The 20,782-nt window shown below is 36.9% G+C and overlaps 1 protein-coding gene across 4 annotated transcripts in view; it reads left to right on the top strand.

Annotated features, from left to right (window-relative positions):
- The window catches only part of LOC137019209 (protein eva-1 homolog A), a 61,779-nt gene that overhangs the window by 40,632 nt on the left and 365 nt on the right, over positions 1–20,782 (top strand). For all 4 annotated transcript variants that reach the window (XM_067384420.1, XM_067384423.1, XM_067384422.1 and 1 more), the window contains 3 exons: positions 10,512–10,652; positions 11,600–11,749; positions 16,890–20,782. The exon at positions 16,890–20,782 is cut by the window's right edge. In XM_067384420.1, coding sequence (XP_067240521.1) covers positions 10,512–10,652; positions 11,600–11,749; positions 16,890–17,266 — 668 coding nt within the window. In that variant the 3' untranslated portion in view covers positions 17,267–20,782. The remainder of the gene's footprint in view (positions 1–10,511; positions 10,653–11,599; positions 11,750–16,889) is intronic.

Raw genomic sequence — 20,782 nt, 5'->3', positions numbered from 1 at the left:
AGTCATCATCTCATTTTCGTCCGTGAAAAAATGTCGTTGATGAAAATTATGACGAAAATTATTCGTCAACGAAATTAACACTAGTGTGGAGTATATAATCACAGCCAGTTATGTGTCAAGTGTAAGTAAACAGCTGGGTGTAAACTGGATGTGTATCAGTATCGACTTGTGTGTTTGGTCTTAAAGGGAACCCCTGATATTAAGACTTGTATGGCTTAATATAACGTAAATGATGTCTCTTACTGAAATATGTAATACAAAAACCATGACATATTTGGACAATGGGCAGCGGCATTTTGTTTAGGTGCACAGTGCGTCCTATGTCGATGACGTCAAATGGACTTACATCTCTTCTCTTGTGGCCCATCAACTGAAAATTGGCATCGTATATTATATACCGAGTTGTGTTGCGGTAAAAATAGCAACATGGTAGTGTCAGTAGCTCACCGAGTGCAACCATTTGACATCATCGACTGGGCAGCTAAACAAAATGTCTAAATATGTCATGGATTTTTTAAATAACGTAAATCTTTCATGGGTTTTCTACTATGTATTTCAGTTAGAGACATAATTTACATTATATTAAGCCATACAACTCTTAATACCAGAGGTTCCCTTTAAAGTGACAGCAGCCTAATAAACCTGCTGCTCTCTGTGTCAATAACGTGAATCAGACAAAAAAGAAAATAACGTACTGCTCTTGACTGAATAATTTTTTTTAGCTTTAATAGGAATACATTTATATTTAATTCATACAATAAAGACTATACAATATTTTATTTTTACATTTCATTATTAAATTACTGTACTAATTGGAACTACATGTTAAATAAACCTATAGTACCTGAAAACTTTTAATTCATATTTTTGTTATATTGTATTTGTCCTATTGTTTGCAATAACAGAAAGTACATAAAATAACCCAAAATAACTGAATTGTGATATGTATCATTATTGTGAAATAAAATTTCTCATATCGTGAGTGAAATAAGAATTTGGTCATATCGCCCACCCCTACTTACGGAAGAGGATTAGGGCCAAGCAATAATAAAAAAATAAAGCCATCTTGAGATTAAAGTTGTTAAATTTCGAGAAAAAACTCGTTAAATTATGAGAAAAAAGTAAAATTTCGAGAAAAAAAGTAGAGATAAAATTATGAGAAAAAAGCTGTTAAATTACAAGAACAAATTCGTTAAATTAAGAATTTGTTCTCATAATTTAACGACTTTTTTCTCGTAATTTGAGTTTATTCTCAACATTTTATCTCAACTTTTTTCTTGATATTTAACGAGTTTTTTTCTCAAAATTTAACAACTTTAATCTCGAGATGGTTTTATTTTTTTATTATTGCTTGGCCTTAATCCTCTTCCGTGCCTACTAGTTACATACATTTAAAAAAAAAAACATAACTGCTTCTAAACTTGCATTTTTGATATGGGTGTGTTTCATTTATATTGTAGAACAAAACATCCAAGTATCATCAAGTTACGTTTCCTGCAGACTTTATTTTACTCATAAAATAAAATAAAAAACCCCGTTAGAAAATCTCGAGGGAACCAGCGGTGAATTAATTTTCCGGGTTTTGATGTCATCCCTGAACCATTCTATGATACTATGATGTAAAACCAGCCGATCAGGTTGGAGCTTGCTGTTTTGGAGATCTCTTGTGATTTTTGTGTGTAACATGCATCGTTTGAGGTCATTTAAGGCTGAAACTTCAAAAAGGAGCACAGTTAATGCAGGACTGAGCTTTGAGTCGCCCACAGGAAGATCAACTGTTTTCTGGCCTGATTCTTTCAGGCTTTCATCCAGAACTTTGTCTGATTTGCTGCAGTTAATGTGTGACTGTAGTTTGAGTGGCTCTCTATGTGTGTGTGTGTGTGTGTGTGTGTGTGTGTGTGTGTGTGTACTTGTACAACTATCTTTGTGAGGACCAGTTTGAGTTTTAGACCATCAGAGAGTAAAGTGAGGACATTTTGTCTGGTCCTCACTGTTTGAGATCCTTTTAAAGAGCTGTTTGAGGGTCAAGTCTTGGTTTTAGGGAGAAGGTTATAATTAGGTTTAGGGTAAGGCTTTGGGTTAGGTGATGGGTAGGGTTGGGGTAAAGATCTAGAGACTGTGTTGTGTCAATGAAGGTCCTCACAAATATAGATGTAAAAGAGTGTGTGTGTTTGGGTAGGCGTGGGTTTGTCTGCCGTGTCAGCACAAACACAGAGTCAGTGCTGTGTGTGTGTGTGTGTTCTTTATCAGTGCCATGCTTTGAGTTCAGTAACAATGCCGTAACGTGACTGTTTGTCCAGGTGGATCTACACAGAGAAAACACTATCCATCTCTCTCTCTCTTACTTTCTCTTGCTCTCATAGTGTGTAGAAAAACATTCTTCGAATGTTTCACTGATCTGTCATTTATGAATGTGTGTTTCTTCATCTCTGGGCATTGCGCACTTGTAGACATTAGACAATTTTAGACCTAGTTTATTGAATTCGTCTACTAACAATATCTAATAGTGTTTATATGTGCGTCACAGGAGAATTCTGCCATTTTTCTACAATCCATCAAATGGCATTTCTAATTAATAACATTTTGCAGTGGAAAGTACATTTGAAATATTGAATGTATGAATCATAAATATGAATCATAAATACACAAAATTAAATCATATTTTCACTTTTTTTTACGAAATTACAGCTTGAGTGGAAATACACACAATAAAATATTATAGAAATTCTAAAATATTTCAAATCTATATTTATTATATTTTAAAATATAATAAATAATAAGGTTAAAATATATTATTTTTTCCTTGATTTTTCTTTGTTTTCTTCTCAAATTACATAGCATCTATTTCATCTCAAGCTTCTCACTGAAATTAAATGGTTTGTTCATTTTCCTCGTTTATATTTTCGAAGAAATGTTCATATTTTACACGAGGTCTGCGTCAAGAGAAAACAATCTTAAAACTGAAATCCAAACAAGGAGTAAAATGAGCATAAATCATTTAATTTCACTGAGACGGTATCATTAATCTTGAAGCCTCAGCAGCTTTTAGTTTGCTTGAATACGTGTGTGTGTGTGTGTGTGTGTGTGTGTGTGTGTGTGTGTGTGTGTGTGTGTGTGTGTGTGTGTGTGTGTGTGTGTGTGTGTGTGTGTGTGTGTGTGTGTGTGTGTGTGTGTGTGTGTGTGTGTGTGTGTGTGTGTGTGTGTGTGTGTGTGTGTGTGTGTGTGTGTGTGTGTGTGGTGTGTGTGTGTGTGTGTGTGTGTGTGTGTGTGTGTGTGTGTGTGTGTGTGTGTGTGTGTGTGTGTGTGTGTGTGTGTGTGTGTGTGTGTGTGTGTGTGTGTGTGTGCCTGCACGTGCATGTTCTCAAACAGAGTTTTCCACAACTGTCTCGTACAGAATAGAGAACCAGTTCTATGAGAGGGATCAGGCTGGAATTCTGGCAATTCCCAGAATGCATTCCTGCCAGATGGCATGCGGGTAAAGTAAACTGTGGGTCAGTACAGTGAAACTTGAGTCTGAACGTGTCACGTTAGTGCCTGATTATTTTAAAGGCTCATCAAACCTGCTGCTCGTTTTTACCCTCTCCAGTCAGGCATCATGGAAAATGTGTTTCTGTTGAGTGCTTTGATGTTAAATACATTTTGTGTTGATGTTCAGTAACTATAGGAGGACAAAACACACATTTATATGCAACAAACACTGACCATCCCTCCATCATCATTTCTTAGACTCTCTCTGTCTTTCCATTGCATCTGAAATACTTAGAAAGAGCTGAGAGTTTTCATGTGAGGATCTAATATTAGCTCTGCGATGATAACAGCTGTCTCTTTTCTTCTTTATATCAACACACACGGCACACAAAGGTTTTTACTGCTCTCTAGACACTGAGAAGGGAGTATCTGTGGAAGTGTACTTAACATCGTTGAATTATTAAAATAATCCATGTGTCAGCAAGGGTTGAGGACAGGAACATGAAGAAGATGAATTAGATAAATGTGCTTTAATAAGCTTCAAAGATACATACAAATGCAGGAATCACTGAGAGCTGAAACAGAGTGACATATAATACAGGTAGTAATGGGGTGAACACCTCTGAAATGAATGACAAATCATATTAGTAACCATGACGACAAACAATGAGCGGGAACTGAACGAAGGAAAACAGGAACCAATGAATACTAATTAAAGTCCACAACAGAGAAACTAAGAACAAACATAACCAAATATCACTGACATCATGATACTGTTAATTGTTGTATGATGATGTTTAAGTGAAATTTTTTTGTCTTTTTTTCACATTGATGTACTTTACACCTTAATAACACTCCTGAAATTAATTAAATTCAATAAGAATGCCTTTGCACCAAATTTGTTCCAGTGAATTGAGGTACATTAAAGGGTTAGTTTACCCAAAAATGAAAATTCTGTCATTAATTACTCACCCTCATGTCGTTCCACACCTGTAAGACCTTCGTTCATCTTCGGAACACAAATTAAGATATTTTAGTTGAAATCCGATGGCTCCATGAGGCCTGCATAGGGAGCAATGACATTTCCTCTCTCAAGATCCATTAATGTACTAAAAACATATTTAAAACGGTTCATGGGAGTACAGTGGTTCAATATTAATATTATAAAGCGAACGAGAATATTTTTGGAGCACCAAAAAAAAAAAAACGACTTATTTAGTGATGGCCGATTTCAAAACACTGCTTCAGGAAGCTTCTGAGCCCAAATGAATCAGTGTGTCGAATCATGATTCAGATCGCGTGTCAAACTGCCAACGGCTGAAATCACGTGACTTTGGCGCTCCGAACCGCTGATTCAACACACTGATTCATTATGCTCCGAAGCTTCCTGAAGCAGTGTTTTTAATCTGCCATCACTTTATAAGTCGTTATTTTGTTTTGTTTTTGGCGCACCAAAAATATTCTTGTTGCTTTATAATATTAATATTGAACCACTGTACTCGCATGAACAGATTTAAATATGTTTTTAGTACCTTTATGGATCTTGAGAGAGGAAATGTCATTGCTCCCTATGGAGGCCTCATGGAGCCATCGGATTTCAACTAAAATATCTTAATTTGTGTTCTGAAGATGAACGAAGGTCTTTTTGGGTGAACTATCCCTTTAACTCAATCTGCTTGCAATCACATCATTCTCTATAAGGAACAGATGATTGGTTCCTGCTGTATCAGTAGCCAATGAGCTCACTGCTCAACCTTTAAATACTTGGTCAGCATTTGCTGTAGAAGTTTCTGAAACCCTCCACCTTCCCCAGCTCCACCTGTATAGATAATCTATGGGTAATTCATGTGTGCTATATTGTACAGCAGCAGTTTGTCTTGTATGTATTGGAAATAGCAAGTCCCGTACTTTCTCCACAGCAGTAGCAATAACAGCAACATCTATTCTTCCAAGACCAAACATCTCAACATTGTCATATCCATTACCATGCCGAACATTCTGGGAGTTGTCATGACAGAACTATTGGTTTACTAAAAGTCCACATGAAAATACTCTTCTGGGTTGAGTGTTCATTATTTTTGCAATACCATTTTTACACACTTCAGCATCAGGAATGTTTGTCCTACAGGGAGTTTGATAGTGTACAAGGGCATAAACATCACAATTAAAGATTACGCTGACTGAGACTAAACACTATTACAACACAACACTGCCCAATATCACCTCCTACACCTGATCTAATGAAAGACAGTAAAGCAAACAGTGTTTCTATAAACACACACACACACGTTACACCATCATTCTCTCATCAGTGCCTGCCCTGGAAATGCCACTTGGTTCTAAAGGTCAACAGGTGTGTGTCTGGTCATGTAAACCCTAAATTATTGGGACAAAATGTCCCCACAATTATAGCAATATCTGAAATCTTTGTCCTTGTAGGGACATTTTTTTGGTCCCCATGAGGATAACAGCTTATAAATCATACTAAGTGATGCTTTTTGAAAATGTAGAAAGTTTTCTGTGATGGTTAGGGGGTTAGGGGTAGGGGAAATAATATACTGTTTGAACAGTATAAAAATCATTAAACCTATGGAGAGTCTGCACAAAGATAGTGAAACCGAGTATGTGGTTCAGTTATTCCCTACTAGTAATACCAGAAATGTGATCATGTGGGGACATGTTTTGGTCCCCATGAGGAAAAACAGCTTATAAATCATACTATCATGCTCCTCACTTAAATTTAAACTACATTTTTATATTTTGTGATAAAATTGTCCATGTGTAGAATAATTTTTCTATAGTTGCGTCCCAAATGATGCACTATACACTATGCACTTATACACTATGTACTTGTGCAGTATGCACTCATCTATGTAGTGCGTGAATTGTATAAGGTTATTTTGTCATTTAATCCTCCCTTCCCCTCCACTACGTAATTAAAGCTGCGACTGTCGAGTGCACGAAGTGTCCAACATTCCACACTTCGTTTTTTCCGTTAATTTAGTGCATCATCCGGGTATTTAAAGTGCACTTTTTCTTTTTGGAATTTTCAGTGTGAACGCACTACTCACACTATTTATACTTAAAAACGTCATAGAATAGTGCACAAGTACGCAAATTGGGACGCACCTTATGAGTAGTGTTTGCACATGCAAAACTTGCCATATGATGGGTTGCCAGCTTGTTGCTATGCAGTCGCTAGGATGTTTTGGGTGGAAACAAGAAAAAACAAATATAACAAACACACACAGTCTCTCCTCTATGAACTTTAATTCTTTTTGTGCTTTGTTTGCACACTGATACTGAATCTCAATAGCACTTTCTGTGGTTTATAGGAGTGTGTGTTTCAGGATGTGTGTGTGTGTGTGTTGTATGCGGTTTGGCTGGTGTCCTCTTCATTGATGTCTGACATTAGAATCACACACACAGACAGATTGCTGTAGTTATATTAGTAGATCTCTATTTGAGCAGCAAGGACTCCAGCTGTCCCAGAATGCCACACTTCAGTGAGTTAAGTGTGTCTGTTTCCTGCACAAATCAGCATATGGCACATAATAGAGTTGCACTATGCCAGAGAAAACATGCACGCACACACACAAACACACACATATTTTGAGGTCTGGAAGAGGTTTAGTTTGACTCTGACAGGAATATTTCCATGTTGATTCTTTCACTGTTCTGTTCTTTTTTTCTCCTTTGTGTTCTTTGTGTTTAAACATAAAGTGTTTAAAGGTGCCGTAGAACGTCTTTTCAAAAGATGTAATATAGTCTAAGGTGTCCCCTGAATGTGTCTGTGAAGTTTCAGCTCAAAATACCCCATAGATTTTTTTTTTTTTATAAATTTTTTTAACTGCCTATTTTGGGGCATCATTAACTATATACCGATTCAGCGCGCTGACCCTTTAAATCTCGTGCTCCCTGCCCATCGAGCTCGCGACTCTATAATACATTGCATTTACAAAGTTCACACAGCTAATATAACCCTCAAATGGATCTTTACAAGATGTTCGTCATTTATGCTGCATGCATACATCGGATCATGTGAGTATAGTATTTATTTGGATGTTTACATTTGATTCTGAACGAGTTTGAGGCTATATGCTCTGTGGCTAATGGCTAATGCTAGAGATTTATAAAGAATGAAGTTGTGTTTATGAATTATACAGACTGCAAGTGTTTAATAATGAAACTAGCGACGGCTCTTGTCTTCGTGAATACAGTAAGAAACGATGGTAACTTTAACCACATTTAACAGTACATTAGCAACATGCTAACGAAACATTTAGAAAGACAATTCACAAATATCACTAAAAATATCATGTTATCATGGATCATGTCAGTTATTATTGCTCCATCTGCCATTTTTCGCTGTTGTTCTTGCTTGCTTACCTAGTCTGATGATTCAGCTGTGCACAGATCCAGACGTTTATACTGGCTGCCCTTGTGTAATGCCTTGAACATGAGCTGGCATATGCAAATATTGGGGGCGTACATATTAATGATCCCGACTGTTACGTAACAGTCAGTGTTATGTTGAGATTCGCCTGTCTTTTAAACAAATGATATTTACATAAGAAGGAGGAAACAATGGTGTTTGAAACTCACTGTATGTCATTTCCATGTACTGAACTCTTGTTATTCAACTATGCCGAGGTAAATTCAATTTTTAATTCTAGGGCACCTTTAAACCATTTTCAGACATGTTTCCCTAATCCTCCCCTTGTCTTTCATTGGTTTGTTAAACCCATAGCCCCTCCCCAAACTCACGCCATTGGTTGAGTCAGTGTTGCTAGGTTGTGCTGGTCAAGATACCGATGTTTTAATACCTCAGAGGTTGCTCTCTCAAAGCTCACAAGAGCAGATGTGCTCTTGTGAGATCTCAGTTAAGTACCAACTCTGTGTTGGAGCCGATAGCCTCGTGGTCAGCGCTCCAACATATAGCGACCTGAGTTTGATTCCTGGCTCAAGGTCCTTTGCCAATCCCGATCCCCTCTCTCCTCCACCCTGTACTTTCCTGTCAATTCTCTATACTGTCCTTTTCAATAAAGACAAAAAAATGCCAAAAAATATATCTTAAAAGTACCAACTTTGTCTCACGTCTTTAAAATTCTTTAGGAGAAATAAAAACGGACACAAATGAGTCAATAGCTGACATACAGTATAGAGCTATAACATTAAAGCGGAACTCAGTAAGATTTGCGAAGCTCCCCCTACAGGTTCCTTCAGTGAATCACACTGTCGTAAATACTCCAAGCGCAGCTCTGGACTACAACGACTACAACGCAGTAGTTTTGCAAATACAGTACAAGAAATCTTGATGGAGGTGGGTCATAATATATACATTGTTTTTGAATTACCGTAAAGCATTTTGTCACTCTCGCGTGAACGTGAACATGAGGCGAGATTGTGTCGGGTCGGCGCAGCTCAACTTGCAAGTGCTGTTTTCTGGCGTAAACGTGCCAGAGTGGGTTAGTGCTCGCCTCAAACACACCACTACAAGTCAATTAACCATCGTAAGGACTTAAAAAACTATTTATGAAGGTAAAAAAAGTAAATGCTTTAATGCATAACCCCATTTGGTCTTTGATGAGACATTTTTGAGATCATATTGAGTCTTGGCAAATCTGAGCACATTTTGAGATTTGTTTTGAAACTCTAGACTTACATTTGAGGATTTCATTTTTCTTTAAATTAGTTATTCTCATTTTGCCTTTTTTGTTAATTTTTTAAAAACTATTACTTTTTATTAATTAATTTGATATATGTTATTTTTGAAGATTTTGTACAAGCATGGTTGAAAATGAACTGATATACATGAAAACACACTCACACACATAAATATACATAAGCTCACATGTGCCTCCAATTACCCCCAATCAGTGGACTGTAATTGCTCCAGGGGCATTACAATCACACACACACACACACACACACACAGAATGATTATTGTGTCAGTCTTTTAGTTTGACCTCCCTCAGAGAAACTGTGTGTGTGAGTAGAATAACTCAGTCATCAGTAACTGGCACTGGTGAGTGTTTCAGCTTTCATAAGGAGATGTATGTCTGTGTGTGTGTGTGTGTGTGTGTGTGGGTGGGTGTGGGTGTGGGTGTGTGTGTGAGAGAGAGAGAGAGAGAGAGAGAGAGTCCTCAGGCTGTTTCCAGACTGTCTCTAGAGTTTAACTTAAACCCGTTTCGCTAAATTTGGTGCCATGTTTATTCAGAGAGGGTTTAAAATAAATGCTGTGTGTGTGTGTGTGTGTGTGTGTGTGTGTGTGTGTGTGTGTGTGTGTGTGTGTGTGTGTGTGTGTGTGTGTGTGTGTGTGTGTGTGTGTGTGTGTGTGTGTGTGCACAAACCAGACCTCTCTGCCTGACTGTTGCAGGGCCATTGGCAGGCCGTATAGGGGGTCTAAGCTGCGAAATAATTCATATAATTTAATTGATATTATTTCCATTTAATTATATTGTTATGTTATACATAATAATGTAAGTAATATAATAGTATGTACTTTACACTACTGTTCAAAAGGTCAGTAAAAAAGAAAAAAGAAATTAATTTTATTCAGCAAGGAGACATTATATTGAAAAAAGTGACAAAAAAGACATTTATATTGTTACAAAAGTATCAAATTTCAACAAAATGATGATATGAACACACAGATATGAACCAGTACTTATGAGCGTAAAACATAACAAAACTCATGTGCTAAATATAATCAAATTTCAGTGATAGAGTCACTATAACTTAAACAAATGATTTAAGGAAGGTTATATTCCCCAGTATCTATAGGATCTTATCTTTTAAATTAGCCAATTAGTGGTCATTTTGTCCACTCTTCCAGTTTTAGCCCCCGATGACTGCCACTATATTTTCCATCTGCACAAAGGCAGTCTTGTATTTCTGTGTGTACGTTGGACGGACTCGTGATCGCAGCGGAGGGAATGATATCTCTAATGCATTGTGAGTGTGTGTGAGGGGGTCGAAAGGTGATTCGTGAGTAGAAATATGATTTTTGTTGAATTATTGAATTATGTGTCTCTCTTTAGTGCCAAAGAAACTCGTGCAGGAGTCGGTTTCCAGGCATCCATCGTTCCCCTCTCCCCCATCAGTGCCTCATGACCCCAACGTGGTGGGAGACAGCGCCCCTCCGGACGGGACCCCGTCTCTGACCTCTGACTCAGCGCCAGGTAAGAAGCAAACCGTAATCACTGAACCTAAACACAACCTCCAGAAAATTCCAACTGGAATCGGCTTAATCGCTTTTATCAGAGCAATGATGGGAAACACTGATCTGAAGTCATGAGTCAGAAACCACACACACTCTCTGTGTACAGATGCTGATAGTTGCTGTAGCTACAGCCGTGTTTTGACTGTAAAACAGAATCAGATTAAAATAAAACAACCACAATGCATTTTCTGTGAACTGAGACTGTATAAAAACATATTTGTTTAAGAAGCTTTTAATGTCAGTTTTGTTTAGATGATTCTTTATTCAAAAAATCCATATAATAGCCTTGAATAGCGACCAGCATGAAGCTTTAAAAAAGACGCAAAAGTATCACAGAGGTCAAGCTCCAACAATTACAGAAAAGGTGCATAAAAGTACTATAAATTAAGTCCATATGACTTGTGCAGTGTGTTGCATGCATGAATACATATTGAAATATGCTATGACAATTCATGTTGCATCAGAGTTTGTGTCAATCAGATCAGTCATGAGAACCAATGACATTTGATGTCTTTGATATTTAGACATATATAGTGCATAAATCGTATAAATGTTTTGACAGCATCCAATAGATAAAATTGTGCAAAACGTCATTTTTTGTGTTATAAAATTGAAAGTCATAATGGTCATGCCACAAGTAGATGATGACAGCATTTTCATTTTTGAGTGAACTTTTCCTTTAACACTATATATGCACACACACACACACACAGTGAAGCTTTTGATGAATTATTGATGTAAATCCAACTTATTCTTTTGTTTATTGCCAGACATGAAAGCTTAGGGCGTTTTAACCAACCATAGAAATATAAACTTTTTGTTTTGTAACGATCTCATTATGATGATGGTTGGTTCAGCTCAGTGAGGATAATTAAAGGCACGATGATTGTGTGCATTTGATGGCAGGGAAGTCGACGCGAGGCCGGAGTTCTGGTCCTTATTCAGAAGAGGCGGATCAGTCTGGAGAAAGTGATCCGAACCCAACCATCTCCACCGTAATCAGACCAACCATGGCTCTCATCAGCAGCATGCTGACGGCCTACACCTACATCACAGGTAACGACACACACATCTGCTGTGGATCTCTGAATGTAAGCACTGTATAGATTAATGCAAATATATATTCATATATTCATTATTGAGTAGTCAGTGGGTTCTCATTCTTAAGGAAATACAAATGTGTAATTGCATGCTATGTAAAAATCTTCTTATTCACTATTATTCACTTAGCAACCCACAGCTATTCAAATTTTACTTAGTATTTGTGATGTTCAAAGTTTGGGCTTGGTAAGATTTTTTATTGTTTTTGAAAGAAGACTCTTATGCTCACCAATAATTATTTATTTAAACAAAAAATACAGAAAAAATAGTAATATTGTAAAATATAATTATAATTTAAATTAACTGTTTTTTTTATTTGAATATATGATAAAATGTAATTTATTCCTGTGATCAAAGTTGAATTTTCAGCATCATTACTGCAGTCTTCAGTGTCACATGATCCTTCAGAAATCATTCTAATATGATGATTTGCTGCTCAAGAAACATTTCTGATTATTATCAGTGTTGAAAACAGTTGTGCTGCGCTTCATATTTTTTGTGGAAACCATAACCAAATGCATTTATTTTTGTAACATTATCTTTACTATCACTTTTGGTTAATTTAATGCATTCTTGCTCAATAAAAATATTAAATTCCTTCAGAAAAATCTTACTGACCCCAAACTTTTGAACAGTAATGTGTTTCTGAATGATGTTGAAATATTTTCTCATGTTCAAAAAGATATTTAATGAGAAAAACTATAGGTTTGAACTTTTTTTTTTTTTTTTTTTTTTTATCCATCAGGAATTAATAGAATCATAAATACAAAAATGGAGCTGGACCTGAATGCGAGTTTGCTAAAAAAATAAAATAAAAAAATAATAATAATAAAGTGCTTGGAATTACTACTTGGCATCAGTTGCTTAATATTCCTAGTCAAATTGACTGTAATTGGTTAGAAAACAATTTACCAAAAATCACACTATGAAAAACAAACACACAAACAGATCAGGTTGAAAGAGTAAACCTTTAAATTTCCAAAAAGTAAACATGAGAATAAACTTATTTAACAACTGTTTTTAAACGATTGTTTTTCACAAAATCTGAATATTATAAACAGTACTTTTAAATATTATTTCATTTGTAACGGCAAGATCATGAGTTTGATTCCCAGTAAAATTCACATGCATGAACTTTTAATGCAGCATACATTTCTTTGAATGAAAGTGTCTGCCAAATTCATAGATGTAAATGTAAATACCCTCAGAGGGTAGATGAGAAACTGACATGACATAAAATACATTTAGTATTTAGTATTTTGTCATGTGTCCTTGCACCTGGCTTTAACCATGAAATTTGCTGGTCAATTTGACATCACAATTGTTATAGTAATTTCATACACACATTCCACAATAAATCAGGCCCTGTTTCCACCTGGTATTAAGAAGCGTTTTGGTCAATTGGATCACAAGTGGATGACGCTGAATACAGGTGTAAATGGGGTGTGAAACATTTTGAGCTTGTCTGCTTTCGACCACTTCCAGAGGTAATTTTGAAACCCATTTGACCAGATTGCTTTCGTAGTGTAAACGCTCATGTGGTTGAATGTGTTCAAAGAGACAAAAGACCGCCATCTCTCCGCCTACTGACTTAATGCGTAAACATTATGGGAAACGCTCTAGCCAGACCGGATTTAAACTTTGTTGCTAAAGACACAAGTTTGGTTTGAAGATGAAAAACATCCAAACACAATGTTCTCTCACAATTCCTGATTTCTAACACACACTCTCAGCGTTCGGCCGGTCTTTCGGCTATCAGAGCAGAAACGAAAGCTGCTGCTCTCCGTATGTTTTTCCGTTGTCTCCGGGTGGATTCATATGAAAATTGTGCAAGCTAATTTTGTCCATTAGGCCCTGTTTACACCAGGAATGGTGAGAAAACATTGTGCTTGGTATGTTTTTCATCTTCAACCAAACTTGGGTCTTCAACTAGCCATCAGCTAGCACGCTTTTTCTATATGTTTACATAGTAAGTCAGAGTAGCGGCTGTTCATGGCTGATCGAACGCATTTGGCCACATGAGCATGTTTTCGACTACCTCTTGAAGTGGACGAAAGTGGACAAGCTCAAAAATTTTAGGCTAAAAAATTTTAGCCTCTGTTTACACCTGTATTTAGCGTCATCCACTTGTGATCCGATCAACCAAAACACATCTTAATACCAGGTGAAAACAGAGCCTTAGATTGAAAGATCTAAAAAAAAACTACATACATTTACCCACCCATAGATTTTCCCCTCGAAGAAATCAGGACAGAAAAGATGGATTAAAATACCAGGTATAAACAGGAATGTGTCTTCCTTGTCTACTTGTGGTCCAGATCGACCAAAACGCATCATAATACCAGGTGGAAACAGTGCCTCAGAGTGTCAAAACGTTGCAGGCTTGTTCATGACCTTAAATGAGATATAGTCACAATTTCAGGAAAAACATCCTAGGTTAACCAGTATTTCCGACAACTAAAATCTTTGTCAAACTGACCCGGAAAATAATACGAGCTTTAAAGGGCACCTATTATGCCCCTTTTTACAAGATGTAATATTGGTCTTGGGTGTCCCCAGAATGTATTTGTGAAGTTTCAGCACAAAATACCCCACAGTTAATTTATTATAACCATTTGAAAATGTCATTTTTGGGGCTTGTTTTAAAAAGAGCTGTTTTGGTGTGTACCACCTTAAATATAAATGAGCTGTATATCCCCGCCCTGCCTTTGGATGAGGGCGTAACTTGCATACCTATGGCAATAAACAATGGCTGAGAGTGAGAGACCCGCTGTTTTGTGTGGCATTCAGCCGTACATGTTTGAACCGGAATCAGACCCAGATGATGAAGAGACTCCGGCAGAAGAAACACAATTGAGAATGGAGCAGGACGTCTCTGAATGGTTATTTGATACATTTATGTACTTATAGAGTTTTAATCGCGTCCCCTTTGCAATTATGGATGACACACACTGTGATAACGTTCGCGCAATTTTTTGAAACTACAAACACAAATACTGTGATAACGTTTGCTAAGTACGTTAGATACACACTATACAAACAAGGTTTAAATTATATACACAGACATTCTACGACGACGACAACAACTTTAGACGCATTTGTTATTGAATTGTCTGACATCGACTGAAATGACTATTTGCTCAAAAAACATTAAATACACTTACTTCTTCTGGAGGTGACGTTGGATCGCGAACAGTAGGCAACGATCCACACTTGAGGATTAACTTTGAAGCAAGACCTGCTTTGAATTGACCCTCGTTCTCAAAACAGTCAGTCAAAAAATGATTCGCACAAACATAAACGTATTTTGAGTGGTGCCTTTCCTTCGTAAATAAAATCCATCCACTGCGTTTTCAGTGGCTCTGATGTCGGAAGTAAGTGAAAACTACTATGTTCATTATTACATCCCACAACAGAACACTTATGTTTCTAAGGAGACATTACCGGCTGTCGTTGAAACAATGGAGGATGGTTGACAGATCACCGACGGCGGGGTCTATGCCACAACCAGATTGTCAATCAAACCACGTGGGTGGGGCTTAGCGCAATTCTACGTCACAGTGAGAGCAATCTTAGAACAGGGCGTTCTGAGACAGTGCTTATGAATTATTGAGATTGTAAAAAAAACACTGGGTGGATTTTTCTCATTCTAGGGTGGTTTTGCTCACACACTGCCAACACACATTTATGGTCAAACAGCATGTAAAAGTGAATTTTGCATAATAGGTGCCCTTTAAAGGGTCATGAAACCCCCCTGTTTTACCCTGGTCGATCACACCTCTGAGCTGGAAAAACTCTGTTAAAATGGGCGTGTAAAGCTCTGGAAAAGTGGGCGTGTAGAGGGGGGGAAGAGGGGAGAGAACAACCAATGAAGCACAGACATAGAACACACTCATTAGACACAATAATGAATATTAATATATGAGCACGGAGAAAATGACAACAAACTCCCAAGCACAAGGGAGAAATGCGAAAGAATATTTAATAGAGCTAATAATAGGCTACTTTGATTACGTTTACGAGCACTGCAGTCTCAAAATCAGTCTTTTGTCTATTAGAATAATCGTGTCGTCGCGTTCAAATAGGCTACACCACTGTATCAGTGTCCAGTTTATAATTCATTTGAAGAAGACTTGATGAAATATGTGTGTATACACCATGCTGGTTAATGTTTGGTGCAGGAGAATGTGTGAAATAAAAACTTTAAACACAGATACTTTATTCTGTATGAGCTATGTGCCACGTGGCTAGTGTTGTTAAAAAAAAACCGTTCGCAGAAACCGTTCATATGCACGCTCCGCGTGTATATCATAATAACAGTCGTATTTTTCATGTGTTCGTATTCAAACTCCATGTCTGACCGCATCACAGGCAAAATACAAAACAAAACTCATGTGCTGCTGTGCTGAGGGAAACAGCCTACTGTGTTTGAACGCAGCTAGAGCAGGCAGAGGAGAATGAGCCGCACTTTTGTGAAATTTGAATTCTCCGCTGTAATCCGATCTCATGCAAACATATTTTCCATTTGTGCTGCTAGATTACAGCAATACAATCCACATGCACACAAACTTCTGCTCTGGTCGCGTCGCAGGAAAACACATTTTGTGTTGTAGCACTGAGGAAACGAACACCAATGATATGTCTCTGAATGACAAGAGGCAGAGGCGAGAGAAGTGATACTTCCTCATGCATAATACCGCAATTATAATCTTATGCATACTACAGCGCAGTGATTGAATTGAATGAGCTTTATGGCGTGAATAGATGTCAAGAATCGCTCGGTCTACGTCAGCATGTTCGACCAGCTCATACTTGGGCCGAAAGTACGTGATTACATCAGATTTTGTGATGTTGCTCCGGCTCAGCTTTTCAAACCGGAAGACAGAAATCGCTCTGAAAAATGCAAAAATAACTATTTTTCACTTATTAATAACATTAATGAGTACCTTTAGTGTTTTCAATGATGTGCAGCCTATACATATCTGTTTACATATAAAAAAAAAAAAGTTTTGGGGTTTCATGACCCTTTAAGAAAGTAAATGGGTCCATTTTGATTTCATGTTGTCTTGAAAAGTGTTTTCTCTCTCCATCACAGAGCACCCGGAGCGATGTGCGCTGTATTTCATGTGCGGTGTGTGTGCCGGTCTGTTCCTCACGCTGTTCGCGCTGGTGGTTCAGATTTCCTGCCGTACGGACTGTAAACGGCGTCACGGCGTCGCTAAGAAGCGGCCAAGACCCACGGACTCTGACAGCGACACCAGTGACTCTGATTCTGACTGGGATTCGAGCTCAGACCTCTCGGCTCGCCGGCACCGGCGCTTCGAGCGCACGCTCAACACCAACATCTTCACATCGGCGGAGGAGCTGGAGCGAGCGCAGCGGCTGGAAGAAAGAGAGCGGATCATACGGGAAATCTGGATGAACGGACAGCCAGACGTCCCAGGAACGCGTAGCCTGAATCGCTACTATTAGAGCTCTGCCTCTGATCGGACAAATCCAGATGGGAAGCTAACAGGAGTTTCCTGAAGGCTAAAGTGTTTGCCACATGTGGCAAACACATTAAACTGTGCATTTCCTTTGCAGTGGAAATAAGCTTTTGGTTGCGGCGTGCTGTATCCGTAACCTTCCGTATGCAGAGGTGAATGCTGCATTTCCACCAGTGGGATGTGAAAATATTCCTACTTGATGTCTGACATCTCACAGCTGAATATACGCAAGTTGGAAGTTTCGCTCTGCTGAACTTCCAAGTAGGAAGTTGGACATTCCAATTTTTAGCGTTGAATGGAACGCAGCATGCAGCTGAAGCTAAGGCTCATGGGAGATGTAGTTTATTTGAAACTGGCTCTAGGAGTCTATAGGCAGCTCTGAGTGGTGTGATAAGCTCTAAGCACTGTGATTGGTCCTTCACTCTGCCTGTCAAACAGTGAGGACCGCCGTCTGTAGGGAGAGGTGTCGCCAAATTAAGTGCCTTCCAGTTAGATCTGACAAAATACACATATACAATGGGGCTAAAACATGTTTGGACACTAAGAAATATCTGAATGTCATTGCATTAGCAAACAAATATAACAAACCATGCTGCATTTGCAGCCAAATGATGCTAGAGCTTCACTTTCCTGCATCATTGATTTCGCTGTGTCACAATGCATTTTTCGGTAACACTTTAAAATAAGGCTCCATTAGTTAACATGAATTAACAATGAAATATATTTTAAAGCATTTATTAATCTCAGTTAATGTTAATTTCGACATTTACTAATACATTATTATAATAATTTAAAGGGATCATTTAATGCCATTTTTAAAAGATGTAAAATAAGTTTCTGATGTCCCCAAAGTGTGTCTGTGAAGTTTTAGCTCAAAATACCACACAGATCATTTTTTATAGCATGTTAAATTTGTCACTTTTTGAGGGTGAGCAAAAATGCTCAGTTTTTGTGTTTCCCTTTAAATGCAAATGAGCTGCTGCTCCTAAGAAGAGGGCGGGGTTTCAAGAGCTCATGTTAGCGCATAGTGTTAGCAGCGCCGATTACCTCACGCAGACTCACTGAAAATGTCAGAAACTGTTCAGCCTTTTATGTTCAAACCGAAGTCGGACAATGATGGAGAGACTTAAGAAGAATCAACAACATGTAGAATGCAACAGGACGCTTCTGAACGGTTAGTTGCTTAATTTATGTATCTGATGTGGGATATCTTAAAGTCATTGATTAGCATATTCTGTCATGATAATCTATAAATCGCTCATGTGGGAACTGTTGTAAAATGCCTACAGAGCCAGAGAATATATGCTGCATGAAGACAGAACATGTATAGTTTAGCTTAATTACGGTTATAACTTATGTTTGACATCTTGCTTTTACGACATGCTATTGCATTTGTGTTACGTACTGTATTGCAATAACATGGCCTCACCCCCTTTGTTGCGTGTTCTCGGGGGTGGGGTTTATGTAAATTTTCGGGTTAGTGATGTCACTAACCCAGGAAGAAGCAATGTTGTAGTCCCTACCAGCCATTTGTTGTAGTCCTTAAAAAGCCATTTCTTAAAAAAAACTTTGAGCGTCGTAACTTTGCAGATGTTGTTTGTGCTCAAACAGCCACATTACACACTAACTGAAGTTTAAAAAGTGAAATCATAATCAACCACCCCTTTAATGAAAATTTAATTTAATGAGAAAAACATATTAAAATCTTTAATGCACCCAAGCTAATATGAAATTACTAATATTTAAATTAACTAACATTAAAAAAAGATTAATAAATACTGTAAAAATGTATTGCACATTGTTAGTTAATTTTAGAGCATGGGACGTTATTCTAAAGTGTTACCCATATTTCATTTTTATCACTAGATAATTAAATTATCAATTTTTTTGTTTTGCTTAAAGTCTGCTTATGCTGTCATTCTTTAAATAAGTGCAGCTTGGGTTTGAAATTTCACTATCAAATGCAATGACATTTGTACATTTTTAAGGGTGACTTACGTGTCCAAATATTTTTGTGTGTGTATGTATATATGCACACACACATATAGACATCTCAGCCTTAATGAAATCTATTTTATATTTAAAAAGTTTTTGATACCACTATTTTTTTTGAATGAATTATTTTTATACTGATTGCTCAGGGATGCAATCCAAGTGTTCTGTGTATAATCTTCTATTCTTAAAGGGGATGAGAGACATTGAAATGTTACTGCATAGATGCACCCGTAGCCTCAAAGAGGTTCTTATAGGAACATGATGCACTTCAGCGTCATGCCTTAAACACAGAACGCATCTCCAAACACAGTTAATCACTCAATGACCTTCTGTGTGTTACAGCTGTGGTTAATGTGTTCCTGTTACGTCATGAGGGCTCAGAATAAATGCTGATGTTACTAAACCATAAATAACGTGCTTCTTAAAAATAAAGGTTTTCTAAAGAACTAAAAAGACTACCATTTCCCTTTACTTAAAATGTATTGCATTGTGACTTTGAAAAGTTTAAAATATGTAAAAAATCCCTCTGGTGCTCTTTGCGTGGCGGTCAAAAATGACCTATTATTTTTTTATTTCAATGAAATGAATGTACTATATTTTAATTTGATAATGACTTTTTATTTAATATTTTGTATTTTTAGGGGATTGTATGGTACTAAATTATATTTATGGAATAGTTTAATCCATTTATTATCTGTTAATCGCTTTTTGAGCAAAGACCTGAAAATGAAATTTTTAAGTTTGGTAGTTTGGTCTCTTTTTAAAGAAAAAAAAAAATGCTGAAAGTGAAAATAGTTTTAAAAAGTGAACTTAAAAATACGTTTATTATGAAAAAATACTAAATATAAAAATACTATTTTTAATTTCTATATGAAACATATATATATTCCAAAACATGTTTTAATGTAAAACTGAGAAAAATCAAAGTCATAAATCATAAATCTTGTGTTCCAAATTTGAGCTTGATATCTCAAAAAATGAGCTTTCAGTAAGATTTTGTTTGGGCGCAGTACCAAACATTTCCACTAGGTGAAATTTGTTTCCAATGCACTCATTTTTACCTCGAACAGTACAAGTGTGACTATTTTTTTCAGGGCTATTTAACCCTTTTTGTAATCATGATTTTTTTGTTTTTTTACACAGCAAGTGCCAAAACCTTTACCAAGTTTCATATCATTCTGATGAAGTAAAAATTTCGAAAATAAACAACAATAATAATAAAAAGACCACCAGAGGTTAATATGCTCAGAAACTGAATATTATATGAAAAGTAATTTGCGCCCCACAGAAAATGTCAAAAGAAAATGTGGTCACAAACTCAGCAGGTGGTAAAAATGTAATAAAAATATTTAATAAGACATTTAATTGAAATTTTAAGATAAAATGGCTCATAAAGAATTAGGGATCTCTATTATTAAAAGATCTTAACCAATGTTTATGTAGTAGACAAAGCAGATATAAGTCATTAAAGTTTGGTAAAGCCTGTAGTCTCACTGAAACCTTTATT

Source organism: Chanodichthys erythropterus, chromosome 4 (assembly GCF_024489055.1).
Source record: "Chanodichthys erythropterus isolate Z2021 chromosome 4, ASM2448905v1, whole genome shotgun sequence".
Taxonomy (NCBI): Eukaryota; Metazoa; Chordata; class Actinopteri; order Cypriniformes; family Xenocyprididae; genus Chanodichthys; species Chanodichthys erythropterus.
Note: the sequence above shows the minus strand (reverse complement) of the source record. Positions and strands in the feature narration are given on the sequence as shown.